Source organism: Alosa alosa, chromosome 11, assembly GCF_017589495.1.
Source record: "Alosa alosa isolate M-15738 ecotype Scorff River chromosome 11, AALO_Geno_1.1, whole genome shotgun sequence".
Lineage (NCBI taxonomy): Eukaryota > Metazoa > Chordata > Actinopteri > Clupeiformes > Clupeidae > Alosa > Alosa alosa.
This window is the reverse complement of record NC_063199.1, coordinates 32,349,346-32,369,611: the sequence shown is the minus strand read 5'-3', so window position 1 is coordinate 32,369,611 and position 20,266 is coordinate 32,349,346. Positions and strand designations below refer to the sequence as shown.

General features: G+C 46.2%; 1 protein-coding gene across 1 annotated transcript in view; it reads right to left on the bottom strand.

The window, feature by feature from the left end:
• Window positions 1-19,783, bottom strand: part of si:dkey-82f1.1 (DENN domain-containing protein 2A) — a 30,380-nt gene extending 10,597 nt beyond the window's left edge. Inside the window, exons 1-3 of the mRNA XM_048257661.1 lie at window positions 19,359-19,783; window positions 2,901-2,987; window positions 349-1,359 (exon numbers count right to left, since the gene is read on the bottom strand). Coding sequence (XP_048113618.1) covers window positions 349-1,359; window positions 2,901-2,986 — 1,097 coding nt within the window. The 5' untranslated portion in view covers window position 2,987; window positions 19,359-19,783. The remainder of the gene's footprint in view (window positions 1-348; window positions 1,360-2,900; window positions 2,988-19,358) is intronic.
• Window positions 19,784-20,266: the final 483 nt, after the last annotated feature.

The following is a 20,266-nucleotide window of genomic DNA, read 5'->3' as shown; positions in this document are numbered from 1 at the left end:
CCCTGGACCAGTAAAGTCTGATTTTGTAGATGTGAAAGGAGACTGCACAAAGACACACCAACCAATTTGAAACAAGAAGACAAGACAACCTTGTTAATGCTCTAGTTTCAGAGCACCCTTCCATTCAGACTCAGTTGGAGGGGGTGGAGACAATAAATCCAATGGTCACCCTCACAAAGAGTATTCTGTCCCCCCCCCCCCCCTAACCGTGTAAAACTACCACATATGGTATGGTATGTAACACAGGGATGCCTACCACAAGAAAAGTCCATATTGGAACAATGAACCATTGTCAAACACTTTGCTATTGTGTAACAGCCTATGCACCAGGAACAAAACAAAGCATACCTGTTGCTGCTATCCCGAGGCCTGTCTGCCCAGGGCCTTCTGCAGACACCAGGTGGGGGGCAAGTGGGCAGTGGTGGTGGGGGTATTGAGGGTAGAGGGGGTAGGTTGCGTCTGCTTTTCATCGACCCTCCAGCGGACATTAGGGCGCCCGGCGGGGGTGTGTGGTGCTGGAAGGTGCGTTGGGGTTTGGGTACGGGGTTGATGGATGGTACCCCAGGCTCCGTGTAAACGTTCTCTGGGTCTCCATCGCGACCTCGGCGATTGCGACTCGAGGGTCGAGCTTCATCCAGTGTCCCGAAAATAGGCTCCACCCCCTTCCTCTCCGCCTCCTCCTGCTCCTCCTTGGAAGGAGGGCAGAAATAGTTCCCAGGGAACGCTATGGTGGGCTTGCTTGGCGTCTCTTTCATGGCCTGCTCCAGTTTCTTAATGTGAGTCGAAACTGATTTTTTATCTTGGACAGTCTCCGGCATTTTACCACGAAGTCCCTTGTCCAGTACGCTTTCCCGGTCCCTAGCGAAGCCTTCGGGAGACATGGGCCTTGAGTCACTGTTTTTTCCTCCGTTCTCCTTGCCAGAGTCCTGTCTCTCCCAGCTGACGAGCCTCCTACTGTCTCGCCTCTGAATCTCGGTGCTTTTGATGTCCTTCTTCCTCATGCCATCGGCCTCTCTCTGTCCAGCTGCCGCTGCTGCCGCTGGACAGGGCCCGGCGGCGGACTCGGTCTTGCCCTCCCACTGGGAGATCTTGTCTCGGATGCTGGCGCTGCTTCTGACAGCCATGGGGGTTTTGGAGAGCTTGCCGCTGCAGCCGGCGAGGCCGTTCTCGGCGTGGGTGTCGATGCTGCCGGAGCGCTTGTGGGCGAGCATGTCGTCGCCCCGCGGGCTGTCGCCGCGGTCGTACGGGGCCGTGAGCCGCGCCGCACTGGCCCTGTCGCCTTCCGCGTCCCCACACAGCTCTGGCTGCTGGGGCACAGCACTTGGAGCCTCCCCGAGCTTCAACCCGCAGCACTGGAGCCTGCAAACACCACAAAGCACACACTCATGATCGCTCTCTGGCCTCAGTCACACACCAAGCCTCAGTGATCACAACTCTGCTTAATTACAGAGCAACAAGAGGAGCTGTAATTAGTTATTCTTACACTTGGTGAAACTTATGATTAGCCTGAATCTCAAACCTACGCATATAAATGGCAATTTGTCTGCGCTAGGTCTGTTTGCATCTCATTAATTTCTCTCTTTGGAGAAATGATGCTCCAAGTTAGAAAGGTCACAGGGCAAAAATGGTTTTGAACTAGCTGAAACCTCCATGTCAGTTGAGGATCTATTTATCTATAGCTATTTCTGGAAGCAGAGGGAATTCTCTGTTTGATTTTTTTCTATTATCAGCTCAAATGATAAACAAATTCTTGGATGCTGTCCAATTCATCATCAAACCATTGTGTTTCAACAAACAAACTGCAGAAATATGGGCCATGTAATTTTTCACGACATCGCAAAATAGTTTTCAAACTCATGTCGTGCAACTGGAAACGGTTCAAAAGACATGTGCACTGCTGCCCATAAGCACATTTATCTCATAGAATTTCAAATCAGAGTCATTTTTCAATCACAACCCTTGGCAAAGGGGGAAAGTTTTGAAAATCTCTTGGTTTTACGAGATTTTTGCCCCTCGGCTGAGGCTGCAGATTTTATGAAGCATGGAGCAGTGAAGAGGAAAACCAGGGTCAAACCCATGGGCCAAGAAAAAGAAAGAAAGTGGAGAAGCAAGAAAGAAAGCCGAACAAGAGCTTTGGATAGGGGCATTTTGATAGCGTCTTCCTAGTAGGAGGTAATAACCAGTTTAGATAAAGAAGGGAACTGACATTTCAAGCAGGTGTTGTGACAACCCTCTACCAGTTGAACAAACCAAATGTTGAAACACTCAGACGTCTCAGGGAGATGCATGATGAAAAAAAAGTACGAAAGGATCTTTCATCCCCCACAGTGTACATTTGATGAGGATTTGAGCAGACAGTCTCAATGACTGTGAGGTCAAATGGGGAGAAATGTAATGAGCAGGGAGCTGCTCCAAGAGCCTCCTTCATCACATTTATTGCCCCCACTAATTTGCTACACAGCATTCCATACCACCCAAGTCATGTCATTATTTAGTTAATGGTGAACATCAGTTTAGTAATTTTCATTAGTGTTCATATTTATATTAGTAAGAAGCATGCACTGCAGAGGAGTGCCCACTAGTTCAAAGTTTGTGTGTGCGTGTGTGCCTGTTTATCTATCTGTGTCTCTGTGTGTGTGCGTGTGTGTGTGTTTGCATGTCTGCGTAAGGTGCGGGGGGGGTGGGTGGGGGTTGGTGGACACATGTTGAGTGTTTATGGCTAAATGGACATTCACGCAGAGTGGTCAGCTGTGGCTGCTGTTTCAAGAGGTAATAATTAACAGGTATAATGGCTAATCATTTACTAGCTAGTTAATTTAGTCCATCCAGTTTGCTTGTGGGCAGGCAGGAGAAATGTGCAGCTATTAGTTCACGTTGGAAGGGCATCATGTGTTCCATACCCGTTGACAGATTGGTAAATGCAGTTGTCAGTGTTCGTGCAGAGCAGAAGAGCCCTTCCACCAGTCATCGTGCTAGCAGCTGGCATCCTGCAAAGACAGAAAGACCAAATCAGTCACAAACAATATACAAACTATATAATGGAGCACGGCAGAACTGAACCTTCTAAAAACAGACGGTAATATGATGAACTTGTTGAATGGCAAATAGACAGTGAAGTGATCAGTGGATGGAGTTAACCACCAAACAACCACAGTGAGTCTTATTGGGGTGTCTTATTTAACCCCAATGAACTTGCTATGTGCAAAACAAAAATATCACTTTCCTCATGAATTCGGCATCATACACATGTGCATTCAGTGAAATCAAACACACAGAAGATACTTGATATTGACATTTTTGAGGGGTCAAAGTACTGGAAATTCCCAAATGTAATGCAATTAGGGCCTGTTAGTGGCATGTCAGCAACATTCCGACACAACAAGAGGGCATTCTGTTTTACTTGCAAGTGAGGATGTTGACATACCCTCTGATGTTAGCCATGAATGATGTGTTGCCAACATCTGCTTGTTTCAACGCTGGCTCCATACGTTCCTCATTTCCGTGCCAAACTAAGAATTTCAAGCAAGCACTGACGAACAGGCAAGCACTAGCTAAATCAGAACGGGTTGTTTCTAGCTACAGCATTCACATGAAAAGTAGAAATAGGTGGTGAATGATTGGCTATCATTATATTTTATAATGGACATTCTCATTTCAATGGCTTTTTATTGTCCTAATTGTGGAACAGTTATTCAACCTCACTGTTGAAAGGACATGACAAACACATCATCCACTTACTCATCCGTGTAATTCTACCTTCCAAACGTCATAACAAGGAAGCATGACATCACCTCCAGGCTTAGGAGGAGGAGAGAACCACATGGTACATGGCCGACTGACCCCATTTAGAAAGCCCTCAGTGTAATCATACACACAGTCCCTGCATCTCTGCAGTGCCTCACCGCTTAGACCTCATACTAGGCATTCCAGTGTTCCCTGCAGCTGGTCCAGTTCCCTATGAAGCATTGAAATGCTTGGATGGACACTCTCTGTCCTGCTTAGAATGTGGTTCACCTTGGAGCTGAAGCTGTGTGACTTTGCAAGGGAGTTAAGTGAATTGTTGATTTGGACAATGAGTAATATCTGGCACAACTAAAAGTCCCAGCGATGCTGTTGGCTCTCCTCCTTGGCTGTTTGTGTTCCTCCGAAGCCAAGAGGAACACGGCACTCCTCTGGCATGTGGTGACTAACCTTTGATATGAGAGATGGAATAGTAAAGTGCTACTAAAGATCTGTGATTTGAGGTTTGGAAAGGCATTCCTAACCCTGACATAAGTTATAACAGAAGTTATCATTCTAGATAGACATTATGCATCTGAACATAACGTGGGCCTTACATCTCTCTTTCTCTTTGCCCTTGGGAGAGGGAGGGAGGTTTGCGTCAGCTTATCACTGGCCTGTAGGCCCAAATGATTTTCAGCTGTGTGTGTGTGTGTGTGTGTGTGTGTGTAGGGGGGTCACATGTTTGAGCAGAAACAGCATCCCCTCCGTCTTCGTGCACCCCCCCCTCTCTCCTGCAACTGAAAATGGAGAGGAAAAAAGGAGCCACAATCCAAATGAGCAGAGCTGAAGAATGCTTGCTGCCCCAGAAAAAAAGTGAAGTGTAGCTTTACATTTCTTTTCTCGGTCAAGGTTGAGGCTGGAGTGGGCTGAAAGACAGGCTCAAGAAAAATTTAAATGGAGCTTTTACGTGAGGGAGAATATTTAGGATAATAATAAAAGTATATTATTACATTGTGATAGAGTGGGGAGAATGGAGCTACACATTAATGGCGAGGTTTCTGGGAAAGGTATGGCGGCTAAATGTCTCACATTCCGCAGAAGAAAACATGTTACTTATTTGTGAGTCACTTTTCACCACATCCACTGCATTTCAGCTCTTGGTATTTGCTTCTGTTTACATACACAGAACTGTAAGAGGTGCCTTGAGGTTGAGAGTTTAATCACATTATATACACTAATGGCTGGTCTCCAATAACAGAAGTACTGTTCCAGTCAGTGTAGCCCAGATCTGTAGCATTGGATTTGGCACTTGAAGGCTCCAGTGAGGCTGGTGAGCCACTAGTCTACCCAGAGGCTAAAGCTCGGATCTCTATATAAAAGAGTGTGTGTACGTGAAAGGCACTTAATCTATCTCTGTAAATGTGACAGGCCCGCTCGTTTTATCACTCCTGGGTAGCAGGGGAGCTTCTTTTTGGGGTTGATTGGTGTGACAGGTCTGACTCACAGAACTTTGGTGAAGTACGACATTCTGTTCAACACTGGTGGATTTACAAACTAGGAGGGACCGTCAGACAACGGAAACATCTCAGTATGTGTTTCCGAGTGAGGTCTGCTGAGGCATGCTGACATACCTGACTATTAGAGATTAGTTTGCCATTTCTCAACCTATCTTATGTTGGTCTGAAAGATTAGGGATCCCATCATCAGTATGAACCGATGTCCATGACACTGTGAAATGTAGTCAAAAGAACTGATATATTTAGTAAAAGCTTGCATGGTTTGCATTATTTTTGCATTAGAACATCAACTGAGATAAACGAAACTAAGTTTCTGAGTTTAAACTGTTTTCTGGGTTTTTTGGGGTTTACAAAGATACTCAAGAGACTCAAAGTGGACCACATTGAATGCCACTGGCATTCTGAGACAAAGCTACATCTATTAAATGGGCTTGCCACTTTAACAAAGTTGGCTACAATGACCAAACTAACCCAAACACACTAAAAATTCAGCGTAATAGAGCTGAAGAAAATGGCTAATTCCTGCCAAAGTCTACACCCCAAGAGACCCAACACTTTCTCTTGCCAACCTCGAAGAAATTAGTTCATCACAGGTACCACAGGCAAGAAATTAAAGTTGGATCTCTGTGAATTAGTGAATGTGAGGTGATTGTAGTGGGTTTGTGGTAGCTGAGGTTGAGGAGATGGGACAGCAGTGTAGGTCAGAGCCAGGGCATCAGGCTTAATCAGTTGCGTAACTAACCGCTCTAAACAGGAGATGCCTATCGGCAGACCGTCACTGGTATCTGGACACAACAAGAGTTACGTAAAGACGAGAGAGCCGTGAAGCCACAGGAGCGAGGGAAGGAGAGAGGGCATTTACAAGGGCCACGGAACCATCTGATAAGTCTGTAAATACGTAAATCAGAACATGTTTGTGTGTACGTTTATTTGAAACGTTTAAATGACTTTTTCTGCATGACTGCTTGTGGAAGAACTAGGTTTGTCTGGCTGGTACTGTATGTACACATTTTTATCTCCAGTGTCTACTTCTGTGTACAAATGTGTGTGTGTGTGTGTGTGTGTGTGTGTGTGTGTGTGTGTGTGTGTGTGTGTGTGTGTGTGTGTGTGCTCGTGCAAGTGCTTCATAGAGGACAAGTAATGTGTGTGTGTGCTCGTGCAAGTGCTTCATAGAGGACAAGTAATGTGTGTGTGTGCTCGTGCAAGCGCTTGTAGAGGACAAGTAATGTGTGTGTGTGCTCGTGCAAGCGCTTCAAAGAGGACAAGTAATGTGTGTGTGTGCTCGTGCAAGCGCTTCATAGAGGACAAGTAATGTGTGTGTGTGCTCGTGCAAGCGCTTCAAAGAGGACAAGTAATGTGTGTGTGTGCTCGTGCAAGCGCTTCAAAGAGGACAAGTAATGTGTGTGTGAGCGAGTGGAAAAGAGAGACCCCGACCATCTGCAAGCTGGCCGTAAATCCCCCGACGCACAAAGCGCTCCAGACTCAGCCTCCCCTGACCCACACAAATCACCAGCCGCCACCTCACACGCCTTTCGACCAGCGCGGCCAAGCCGAGGGGCCTGCCCTGCACCGGTCAGCTCCACACATGGGATCGCTACAATGCCGGGATCGACAGAAGACGGCAAGGTCAGCGAGACAGCCCTTCCTGCTCCAGCGGAGAAGCGAGCGTGACGGGCCCACACCTTCTCTGCCAGTGTGAGACACTGTGTGAGAGACTGTGTTAACTCTGTGGAGAGACTGTGTGAGAGACTGTGTTAACTCTGTGGAGAGACTGTGTTAACTCTGTGTGAGAGACAACTCAGTGGAGACACTGTGTTAACTCAGTGTGAGAGACTGTGTTAACTCTGTGGAGAGACTGTGTTAACTCAGTGTGAGAGACTGTATTAACTCTGTGGAGAGACTGTGTTAACTCTGTGGAGACACTGTGTTAACTCTGTGGAGACACTGTGTTAACTCTGTGGAGAGACTGTGTTAACTCTGTGGAGAGACTGTGTTAACTCAGTGTGAGAGACTGTGTTAACTCTGTGTGAGAGACAACTCAGTGGAGAGACTGTGTTAACTCTGTGGAGAGACTGTGTTAACTCTGTGGGAGAGACTGTGGAGACACTGTGTTAACTCTGTGGAAGAGTGTTAACTCTGTGGAGAGACTGTGTTAACTCAGTGTGAGAGACTGTGTTAACTCTGTGGAGAGACTGTGTTAACTCAGTGTGAGAGACTGTGTTAACTCTGTGGAGAGACTGTGTTAACTCTGTGGAGAGACTGTGTTAACTCAGTGTGAGAGACTGTGTTAACTCTGTGGAGAGACTGTGTTAACTCAGTGTGAGAGACTGTGTTAACTCAGTGGAGAGACTGTGTTAACTTTGTGGAGAGACTGTGTTAACTCTGTGTGAGAGACAACTCAGTGGAGACACTGTGTTAACTCAGTGGAGAGACTGTGTTAACTCTGTGGAGAGACTGTGTTAACTCTGTGTGAGAGACTGTGTTAACTCTGTGGAGGGACTGTGTTAACTCAGTGTGAGAGACTGTGTTAACTCTGTGGAGAGAGTCAAATAATTCATGGTATGCACTCAGACCACTGTTATTTGACCGGATGCTTGTCAGATAAGAAAAAGTCTGTTTGACCAGCTGCAGTCATTAGATACCCTTAGTACTATAGTTATTTATTCTAAAGCTCAGTAACCATCCTAAAACTCAACCCCAAGCCTTATTGGTAATCCATTATAGTGCGTTCAGAGAATGGATCTTGCTCCAAATCAGGCCTTTTTAGGAGAGGTTGAGGGATATTGATTGCATATATTTGATATTACCACTACATAACCTGGACAATCTTGGATATTTTGGTACACATGGTATTCTGGTTTGAGAAGGAAAGTCTCCTATCTAGAGTTCTAGTATCTATCTCCTATCTAGAGTTATCACCACCACTGCTTAATATCAGCGTTTCCAGACATGTTTCCTCAACATGTACTCAGCACTCAGCCTTCCCCATTTGGGTTTAAGTGATAAGGACTATGAGGGATAATTCTGGTGAGATATGAGGTTGTCAATGAGAGTATGTTTTCAGTCCATGGCCTAACAAAGAAGAGCAGGACACGACACAGTATCACCAGACAGTACTGTGTTGTCAGATGGGATTACATTGTTGTCAGCAGACATTAACAACATAGTCAGGTTTCCAGTGTGGAGTTGTCAGCAATGCTGTCAACAGGATGTACTTTCAGGATGTATCAACAGAGAGTACTATCACTACATCAAATTGTGTGAACACAAGGGCTCAATTTTACCAGCAGGTATGCACAGAGTGAATTATCTGGTGTCCTGTTAGGTGTTGTCATTTGGTGTGATGCTAGTGAGGGCAAGGAGGACTTTGCCACTGTTGCTGTGAGGCTTTAACTGTGATGTTTTGGATGTTGGGAGTTGATGGCTTAGTCGGTGCTGAGAGGAGCTGATGTCCTCCTCTCCACTGCTCCACTACCCAAGAGACCTGCCGCTCCTCACAGCTGCTTCTCATAAAGATCTCCTCCTCCTACTGTCAGGCCCTGCAGGAGAAGGACTAGCAGCATGACATCATGCTCTCTCTCTCCCTCCAATGCTTTTTCTTGCATTCAGGACTAGTAGAACTCTGTAATTTTCATATACCGAAAAAAGGACGATCACAAGCATGCCATATGCATGTATGAATGTTAAGTGATGAACCCTCGTCCAACCGAATGTCTCTCTCTCTCTGTGAGCAACAGTTTTCACCTTCTCTGAGCTGTACACACTGGCCCTTCACACTTCACTTTGCTCTTGCTCATGGGTAGAAAAAGCGTTTGAATACAAAATCCAAGTGGTCAAATGGCAGTTTGTTTACCAGTGCCGAAGTTGAGGCATATATTTAGAAAACTCTCGTGCCCTCCATTAGACAAGAGAAGTTTATGGTGTCACTGACAACTCGAGTGTCTGTTATTTTCCCTGCCAGAGGTTTCCAGCCGTGACCGAGCGAGCCGACTCCAGCCCGTATGCCCAGCCGGAGTGGTTTGCTCCAGCTCACGGCACTGGCCCCGTCTGCAATCAATTTAACACAGCGTTTCACATTTAGCCAGCCCTCCGTGGTGGTGCAGCTCCATCGGCTCTGCTTTCCTCCTCCCCTCCATTCCACACTGTTTGGGAAGAGTTGGATGGCGTGCTTTCTGTCGGGAGTGCCAAGTGGGTTGAAGAAAGCGCAGGAACACTGGAAGTTTAGGGATGGGGGTGTGTGTGTGGGGGTGGGGTCCCCTTCTCCAACATTTGGGCCCCATCCCTACTGCTTCAACTACACTTGCTCCTCCAAGACCTTTGCGAGAGGCGAAGAGTCGATTCATGTTTTTTTCTCTTTTCTTTTTAAACTTGGACCTGCGGCAGGCCGATGCCAAACACCACACCACGTGACGTGTGAGGTGATGGGAGGGGATTGCGGTGGCTGACATGTCGAAGCTGCCTTGACCTGGTTCACTCCAACAGAGAGATTCATCTTCTTGAGCTGGGAAGGGGCTGAAGCAGACGAGAGACGAGGGTGCGGGGGGTTGAAGGAGAGAGAGAGAGAGAGAGAGAGAGAAAGAGAGAGAGGTGAGGAAGCCGATGGTGGGGGAGAGTGCAAATAAACAGTGGAATTTTATCTCTCCCCTCAGCAGAGTCAGTGCTTCTCTGCTGGCCTGTCCTGTCCGGGGCCCCCGGCTTTCTTCCCAAGCAGATCCCGTAGCGTGGCCCTGGCCCCGAGCCAAGTGGCAGGGCCATGTGTGCAGTGGACCTGACCCCTTCTGTTTTTTTCAGCTTCCCATCTCTCTCTCTCTCTCTCGCTCTCCCTCTGGTCGCATCTTTTAAACCATGGGATGCTTGCTGCGCCTCCTCACTCTATATAGTAAACATCCCTATCGGACCGCCCATGGGAACCCTGTCTGCTCACAACCACACACACACACACACACACACACACACACCCTCTGAGACTGCCCCATTGCCAAACGTACAGCCCAGGCTTTGGCCCGGGAGGGGGGTCACATTCACCAGGCTCTTGTGCAGGGACCCTGCTGCTCTGCCTCTGCTTCTGCTCCCCCATTGTTCACTGGTTGGAAAAGGATGGGACGCAGACAGCAATGAAACTGGGTTAGCCACAAGAACGAGACAGGAACTAGAGAGGATACCGCAAACAATTCATTTTACAAACGAGTGTGTGTGTGTGTGCACATTGTGCCTCACGCTTTGTTTCCGTCTCCCTTATCAAACTGGCCCCGGATTATATTGTGGAGTCATGAATTGTGAGTGTCACGTTTCTTGTTATTGTGCTCATTGTATACAGCTGTAAACCCTCCTTGATGTGGGTGTCTGCCTCGAGAGAGCGTGGCCATAATGACCATGGGCGAGATATTGTTTTGCACAGGGAATAACGCTTGTCTGATTATAATGGGACAGGATTCCTAAGCAAAGGGAGGGCCAGGCGGGTTGTAATTAGGGATCCGAGGACGGACCACTCGACTAACCGCTTGACAACACGGAATGCTGCCAAGACCATAGAGACCAAACACCACCATGCAAAACAGTCATTTTCTTGTTTGTGCATATAGTGTCGTTGAGGCCGGGCAGACAGACAGAAAGGCTGGAGAGAGAGGGTGATGGCAGACAGACAGAAAGGCTGGAGAGAGAGGGTGATGGCAGAATGCGGGGTGATGCGGGCGATGCGGGGTGATGGCAGAATGCGGGGTGATGCGGGGTGATGGCAGAATGCGGGCGCTTTCCTGCCCACCTCCTTCCCTCTCTGTCAGGGATCACATGCCGCCCCCCCCTAAAACACCAGAGCTGATGAAACAGGGTGGCAGCTCTGTCAATGTCTGGAGCGTGTGTGTGTGTGTGCATGTGTGTGTGTGTGTGTGGCAGCTCTGTCAATGTCTGGAGCATGTGTGTGTGTGTGCATGTGTGTGTGTGTGTGTGTGGCAGCTCTGTCAATGTCTGGAGCGTGTGTGTGTGTGTGTGTGTGGCAGCTCTGTCAATGTCTGGAGCGTGTGTAACGGCAGTCAGCAGGTGAGGTAATGCGTTGGCTAACCTCCCTAAACTGTGTGGTATAGTGTGAGAGCAGGTAATGCTGTATGGTAATATGCGTTAACCTCCCTAAACCGCCTTAAGAGACGTGCTAGTGAGAGAGCTGGTACGTAGCTGTGTGGTATGTACATTGCGCTAACCTCCCTAAACCGCCTTAAGAGACGTGCTAGTGAGAGAGCTAGCAGCCTGAGCTTTTAGCTCGATTCTTTGCATGCTCGACTCTCGATCTGAGGTGCTGCAGTTTGTGGGTCCCCCTGCTGCGCCGCCACCCCGACAGGCCAGTGCTGACGAAATAGGATGGCAGCTCTGTCAATGTCTGGAGCCTGATCAGACAGAGCAGAGGTGATTGCTTTAAGACTACAGGGGAAGCTCAGCCTCCTCTAAAATATCACGGAAAATCGCATCAAATAACACTATTACATTAGCTTCTAGCCTACTATTCCAACTAGAACATGCTGAAAACATGTTTTTTCTAGTTCTAGCTAGTTTGTTCAGCAATAAGGTTTTGTCGGTCATTTATTGTGATTTTGCACCCGTAATACATTGCTGTGACGACACGATCCATCAAAAAACCATGCAAAAAACCCATAGATGCTCGGCTTCACTGGGCTTTCAATGGCACTACAGAGTGGGCTGATCTCAGTGCAGAAAAGCTACACATTTATTGGACAAGCGCCACAAAATCGTCATTTCCAGGGAAGCCCGGCGTCTCTGGGAGTGAATGGGACACTGGGATGGCCTGGACGCCGAGCTTCTGTATGATGATTGGAGGAACCGTCATAGAGGCTGGACTCTTTTTGATTGACAGCATATGTCGCGATCTGACAGGAAGTGGTTCAAGTTCAAGGGATGCGTTAACGTTAGTGTTGACAGGTGAAGTCGAGAGGCAAGGCAAGTTGCAGCTCAAATTTGGGAGTAATACAGTCGGTTTCTATTTGTCTTTGTAAATAGCATACTGTAAATAAAACCGTAATGTGGAGTTACAGAGTTTGTGACTTGCTTTTGTTTCAGTTGTGTATTTAGGCTAAGTTAGGTAGCGCGCTATATATAACGGTGTAGGCTACATGATGCCATGCCAACTCTATAGCCTACTGTTTGGCCTATTCTGGGTTTTGGGATAATTTTTGCCCTCAAAGAACAATATAGCACCTTAATAATATTAATTTAATAATTGACCAGTTTTATCGGAGCTTCCCCTGTTCCAAAGAGCAGCAATCGCCACTGAGACAGAGGTGGAGGAAGTAAGAGGTCTGTAGGCTGAATACAAATGGTTGTGTTTTTGGTCTTCAGACAGAGCATGCATGTTACTGATCAGAAAAGGTTTGACAAGAGTTCGCTCAAACACCTATTTATAAATTGGGACATTTTGATGTGAAAGTTCCTTCCATATCTTGAGAACCGTTCATCTAATTGTCTTCACATGACTTGGTAAGTGTATGGCTGAAGGCCCAAGTGAGTTCAGTGTTGACTGTGAAGTTGTTCAGATGAAAAATGACACTGATATCGTTAAGAGACAATATTTAGCAGATTTGGACCTAAACAATTATAGTGACACACACACTGTGTGCCTACAGCCTTGGTTTGTGGGGAAACAGGCATGTTTTGAACAACAACTGCACTAAAATTAAACTATGCTACCTAATGTTTGGCTAGTTGACAAATATTTAGTTAACAAAAGAGAATGGCAATTGTTTTAACTTTGTGACAATGATCTTAACATGCATGCTGTTTTGAAAACAGCTCTTGATAAGTTTGTGGATGTTGGGGGTGGGGGGTTGTTGGAAGCACTAAAGAAGAAGTCATATTCTAAATCCAGTGTGGTCCCTGTTTTATGGGTCCAATAGCAACATCTCAAAAAAGACAAAAGATCACATAGTCCAGCCATGAAATGGATCGTGGTTATACATGTTCTACAACTTTGATTCCTGTCCAAACTCTCTTCTGTGAGGTCATGAGAACACACATTCACAAATAATGCAATGTGATTATCTCAACATAAGGAAAAAACACAGAAAAGAACCAAGTCTTCCAAAGCTGTGAGTCATGGAGAAGTAAACAGAAGAGACAAGAGGAGGAGATGAGAAGACAAGACAAGAGAATAGATGGGACAAGAAGAGAATTTGTCTGGGAGCTAGCAGGAATAATCCTCACTCTCCCATCTGGAGGGTATGATCACATTTCAGCAGCTCTCCTCTAAAGGGGCAGGGCCTGTTCCTTTACCTTCCCCAGAAAGCCCTGATACCCCCCTCTGCTTTGCCCAGATCGACTCCTACGCTGGAGCCAACTCATCCTCCCAGTCTGCAACCAATTAACCCTCTGGCTGTTCGGCTTGCGCAGCATGCCAGCTAATCGAAAGCTGCGCTCTGACTCAAGCTGGAGCAAGAAGAAGCCATTTTCATTTAGCATGATGTTAGCACAAGGGGTAGTGCCTCAACTATTCCAAGCTGCTGACCAAGTAGTACAATGGATGCTAAAGCCAACCACTTTAGCTTTAAGCCTGCCATTGAATGTGGTGCAGTTAAGACTACTTTCTCCACTGGGCCTTTTTTTCAACAGATGCCTTTTGGAGAGGGTAAGCCAAGCTGGTCAAGAGTCCACAGGCCAAGAAGATTATGTTGTACAAAGGGCCATGTTCCATTCCTTTCTTTTTCTTCTGGTCGCCTCTCTTTTCTTCTTTTACAAGAGACTGCTGAGATGCAGTATATTCTGCTAACATCATACCATTCAGCCATATCATACCACGAGACATTAAACTTCTTTGTTATGAGCTCAGCCTTGTTGTCAATAGTTACAGAGTGTCATCAATTACTTCTATAAAAGTTTGTAATTGTTGACACCATTCCCGACATGAGGTTCAGTTACAAAAAAGTAGATCCTGACTTCTTAGTAGACCAGAGACTTCTTACGTGAAAACGTGTCTGTGGCCGTGAGTCTCCTGAGTTGACGTTTTGCAACACCCTACAGTTTCCCTCCTCTACAATGCTGAGGGGATGACAAGCCCGCTCTGCATTTCAGTAGGCATGGCAAGGAATGAAAGGAAAGGGTGACAGAAGGCTGGAAAGCTCTACAGATTAGGCCACATATTTCCCTTTCAAGGCTCATTACTAGTATAGAACCATGTTGTATACTATTCTACCATGAACCATGATGAGTTGAGTACAATTGTGTTTTTCTTACTTGTTTTCACGGTTATTAACAGTATTTGGTACCATCCAAACCAAACAAAGTGGCAAAATCTCTACTAATCTTTTCAACCTCCAGTAGACAACAGAATGAAATTGCATCTATAAAGACTTTTCCATGCTGTAAATCACTCAATCCAACCTCAGATTTATTTTATATTTGCTATAAGACTGTAGAGTGGGGCACCTGTCCTGGATTACAGCCAATACCTGACAAAACACAGGCATAGCTACATACATACTTCTAAGACATCTATCATAAAGTTACGGTTTTAAAGCTGTATGCATAATACCAGAGTACTGTCACTACTAATGCACGTCCTCAGCTGATGATCAAATAAACCGAGAGGAAAACAAACTTTTAAATCGGACTTTTGCTGAGGCTTCATTTGTGGGCACGCTGGAGAGTGCCGTCTCTATTATTCGGCCGTTTCCTCAGTATCAGCAAGTTAGATCCAGTGGGGAAGCACACAGCAGGAAGTTCTTGGCATATATATCAGGACCACTAAAGGCACAGCCGGCCAGAGTTTAATATCAGGAACGTCGGGTTTCCGTGACCATCCAGCGACTTGAGTAGCTCACACCTACTTTATTGTCTTCTTGCACAAGGAATAGGAATGATTAGAGGTGTAGAGGAACATTATGTGCATAACTCAGGAAAAAGGCAGTTCTCTGGCCTAAAGGTACTTATGGTTTCCCACACATCCTTTTCTGAAAGGTCTGTTGATCCAGTTTTTCTTACATGAGCAACATATTGCCTTACTGTGATGATTTTGAGCACTAAGGTGCATAAAGGTTGCTCCCTTTATATAACTGTCTGCTGGAAAGTACAGTAACTGAAGCAACATGCATGTGGTGAAAATTAGACTCATTGGTTTAGGAGCCACAGTGTGCCGACTTCTTGGTTTCCTTCCAAAGCCTTTCACGCACACACTGAGTGACATAAACATAGCTAATCTCTTTTTTTTTTTTTTTTTTTAAGGAAGAGCCTTTAAAATGCCCCAAACTGGAGAGCCGTGTTCATGATGGCCATCTAGCTGAAGACACTCTCCTCCTGGCGCACGTCTAACTGCTCGTATGAGTTTGCACCTCTTGCCCCCAGCCTAAGAGATGACTCGGAGCCAAATCTAGAGTTCCCCTTCCTGTTTGCACTCCCGCTCCTGCCGTTTCTGCCTGAGAATTCCCATCAGTGCTCGCGATCCCGTCCCCGCACGCCTGTGCCGAGTGGATTTTTATAATTCCCCCAGCTATTCCCAGAGGAGCCCGATGAGGCGAGAGCTTGGGAAAAAGCTCACTTCCGGAGTCGGAGATCCAGGGAGCAACAGACAGTCTTCTCCTGCTTTCAGCTACCACATAGTCTCTCAAAAAGCCATGCTCAACCTCAACACTTAGCCTATAGTCAGTTAAAATAGTCAACTGAATCCCTCTAAGCCACAAGGGCAACAGAATGATAATTCTCTAGTCACATGCTGTCTCAATTTTTATGCCGTAAGATTGAAATAAATGCTCCCAGGGCAAATAGATACACTAACTACACCTCTTCTGTCTACAGTCATCGTCATTATGTTATTACAGCCGAGCCAAATACACAAAATGTTCATTCCATTCTTGTCCATAACTGCCACCCAGCAGTACACCTTTGCAATTGTAATTATACCACAGGGAAAGTTTTGACTTGACAGGATATGATTATGTATATGTCCTTGTGTTTGTAGATGAAATGGCTAACATTGCATCTGCTGGAATTAATCTCAACATTTTTAGGACATTCAATGCCTGTGGTGTGTTCTGACATTTTACCATTTTAATGGGAACAAAATGAAACCAACAAATAAGGACACTTGTAGCCTACTTGTTTTTATATGTTTTGTTATGCCTACTTGTTTTTATATGTTTTTGAGCAAAGAAATGCAAGGGAGTATTTACATGCCGAAACTAACTCCACAATTCTGTGGTCCTCATACATATTACATGTGCTTTATAAGCCTCATGGAGTTCAGTGGAACTTTTTCCACAGGCACCGTGAAGCCAACTGAAATGACCAGTGGAGAGGCCAAACTGGACAGTGCACAGCCACATGTATAAGAAGAGCACGAAACAAAACACTGAGCAAACATCCAGCAGGAATTCCTTCAGAGTCCAATAGTCAGAAATGAGGCCCTTAGAGACAGCAGTGTGCACCTCTCTGTGGCAAGTGCAGCACTCAAGCATGTAGATGAGATGGTCTGATGACACCATGGTGGTGGGGGTGGGGGTAGAGGGACAGGAGGGGGGGTGCATCTGAGAATAATTTGCTCAGTACTGTTTACACCACAATCACTGTTCTCGATGAACAACCCCAGTCCACTCTTTCCTACCATGTGCCTCAAAGTCTTAAAGTGGAATACCAAAGTGGAAAATGAAACAGTCTCTGCTGCTTTAAGTTACAAACCAATTTCTCCACAAAAGAATTCACCGCTACTGCTTGACCCGCCGCCTGAAGAAAGAGTTAGAGGTTGGCCAGACCAACAGCTTGCAAGCACAGACCTTCAAAGTGGAGGGGCTGATGTTCGGGGGCACCGAGTGCATGTGTGTGTGTGAGAGAGAGAGAGAGAGAGAGAGAGAGTGGTGAAGGGGTGAAAACAACATCTGTGGTCCGCTCCCTAACCCAGCACACAAAGCACTAGAGCTCACGGAATCCTGGGCAACAAGAATTCCCTCACGCAAGCAGGGGTGCATTCTGATGCTGTCACCGTGGAAACTGTGGCGGCCTCGGCCATGTGTGGAAGGCTGGAAAGTGTAATGGCTGCTAAGGGCCCATAGGGAAGGTCTCAGTCAAAAGGGCCCCTGGTGATTTGAGCCAGCGGGGGACACAGTCCACACAGGCCCTGCTGTCACTGGCTTTTCCCAAGACAGGAACAGCACGCATTTGCATCTGACTCTACTGACTCTGCAAAACAATGAGGAGAGAGGAAGGAAGGGATAGATGCCCATGTTGCCATTCTATTATTTTCTTCATGTCCGAAAGATCCTGGTTCCTCAGATCCTGTTCCAGAAGTAATGTCCAACATAAGCACTTGCATCTGAGTAAAACAGACTGACTATAAAATGAAAGTCGTGTCAGACCACAGCTATCTGAACCATACACCCCTAATCCCCATCCACCTCAATTAGACCAAACCATTTCCAAACAGTCCATAGTGTTTTGGTCATCTTGTTGATCTACATGTAGGCGTGCACTGCAATAAGACCTAGTAACAAACTTTTCCACAAAACACTGTGCATTATAACTCATGAGGAAATCCTGGCAAATATTAGAGCACATTAGGGAGCAGGAATTGTAAACTTTACATCATACATTCATAGCAAATGACAGAAGTGGGTCAGTCATTGAGGATCAAACTGTTTTCAGTGATTCATTGAGAATCTTTCTCTAACTCTTCTAATCAGGACTGAGAGCTCTCAGAAACTGGTTAATTCCAGAACTTTAGAAATTTATGGCTGACTGTATGTAATATCAGTCGAAAGACTGATGCTTTTTGTCTTGAATGATAACTACACACATCCATCAGTCATCATGTTGTGAAACCATGTGCTGGGGGGGCCAACAGCACTAATATTTTCTGACATTACATGTCAGAACATTAATCTTCTGAAAAACTCTCTCCATCCATCAACACTTCATACTATGCAAGTGAAACCTTAACCTTTAATGGAAGTTCACTGGATGCGAATCTCAGATGATATATTTGTTTGGAGAAGCCCATGGTGAAATGCGAGAGGCTGGACCCCCTGCCTGAGTTTGCTAAATCTTGGCACAAAGTCTGTAACAAATTGCAATACATTTCACTTGACTTCCCGGAAAGTTTTGCCATCAGCGCACTCTTTCTGACGAGCATGTGTTTTCGCACTGAGGACTCGTTCTGTTTCTCTCCAGGGGATTCACATCCCCATGATGCCTCCAGGCATATTTTGCCAATCCTCTCATTCACACAGCATTTCTCTCTCTGTTGGCATGGCTCATGGACGCATACGCTTTGTACTGTGACCATCACCTCGAGTTGAACAGTTCGAGCGCTCTTTTTAGACCACCTCACGCTGAATGTCATGCAAACCTGTTTTTGTTTTGTTTGTTTGTTTTTGTTCCTCCTACTTCTTCACCCTTGTGTGCACACACAGTTTACATGCGGGTCCATGAAGCTTCAATGAAGAGAAGCCATTGTTCCGTTTGTAGAAATGGCCCACCTCACTCATCCAATTACCCACTTTTCTCCTTCTTCTCTTAGACCTCACTGGAATGTGGTCATTTAGCACATACTGCGTTTGGGTCAGACATAGAGTTTGTTAGCGCACTCTGAGAGAGGAAGCCTCTCTGATGCTTGTGGTCTCGTGCCAGCCTGTACTGCTCAGTGATTGTTGTTTTTGTTTACCAGCTGCACTGTTAATGATTAAAGGGGTGTGGCGGAACTCACTGGCCAGATGACTGGTATCACATTAAAATACTTGGGAGAGAAGTCAGGGGGGTCTTGGATTGGAGAAACCCAGGCATCTTAAAATCCCAGAAACATCCTCAAGCTCACACAACACACACACACACACACACACACACACACACACTCACTCACTCACTCTCTCTCTCGCTCTCTCTCTCTCTCTCTCTCTCACACACACACAAACACACACACACACACTCTCTCTCACACACAGACACACACACAGACTAAATGACTCACTCTAACTCATTCACTGGCAAACACCACAAAAGCACTGTCAATTAGAAGGATGCAGCATTGCATTTCAGAAAAAGAACTCACTTATCAACCCCTTTGTACCGTGATCATCCAGTCAGAGATCATTTTCCACTAACACATATAAGAAACACAAAAACTATCATTTCCTTTACCTTGCTATGGTGGATGAGCCCTCCAGAAGTGCCTTTCCACTGGACTCTCATTTTGTGAAATCTGACACTGGATATGGCAGCATCCACTTGCATTATATCCTTCAGAGTTCTCCCTCCTCCTCCTCCTCCACGGGATTCAGCACTCCTGCTGCTGGTTCTGTGGTCTCTCATGGAGCACAGCCCTCCCTTTCCTCTCCCCCAGACCCACAAAGAACAGCACTCCCACTCACTCCAGGGAAAAAAAAGGAACTTGCACTGAAAAGAGAAGAAAAAAGGCTTTCTGCAAAAAAAACCTGCCCTCCTTAAAACTTCAGCTGAGAGTGTGAGCAACAGTTTCCCTTTTTCCCCTCTCTCTGTAACTCTTTCACCCTGTCGGTGTAGTTGTCCGTCTCTCTCTGTTTCTGTGCTGTTGACTCTCCACTCTCCCCCTTTCTCTCCGGAGTTTTCCCACCCCTCCCTCTCTCTCTCTCTCTCTCTCCTTCCCTCTTTTGCTCCCTCCTCCTCTCCTTTTCCATCATCGAAGTTACCCCGACCCCCTTCCCCCTCACTCCCTCAACCCCCGGCCGCTGAACTAATCTGCAGCTGGCTGAGTGATTGGAGGCCCAGTTGCTGAGGCAACCGAGTGTCCTGCTCAAAGGAGGATCGGAGCAGGAAGGGGCAAAGCTGAGCGTAACAGAATACATAAATAGCGGCCTCCTCCGGGAGCCAATTAAAAACACCAGAGGGCTCTTCTCTCTTTTTTTTTCTGGCCGGACTGGGCAGCTCTTCCTGATCCCAACTTTATTTACTGGTCAGTCCCTTTAACCCCCCCCACCCACTCACCCACTTTGTGAGTGCTATGAACATGGAGAACGTCAGTATAACAAAACCTGTGGTTGATAATCTGCTTGTTTTTACAGTTTACCTTT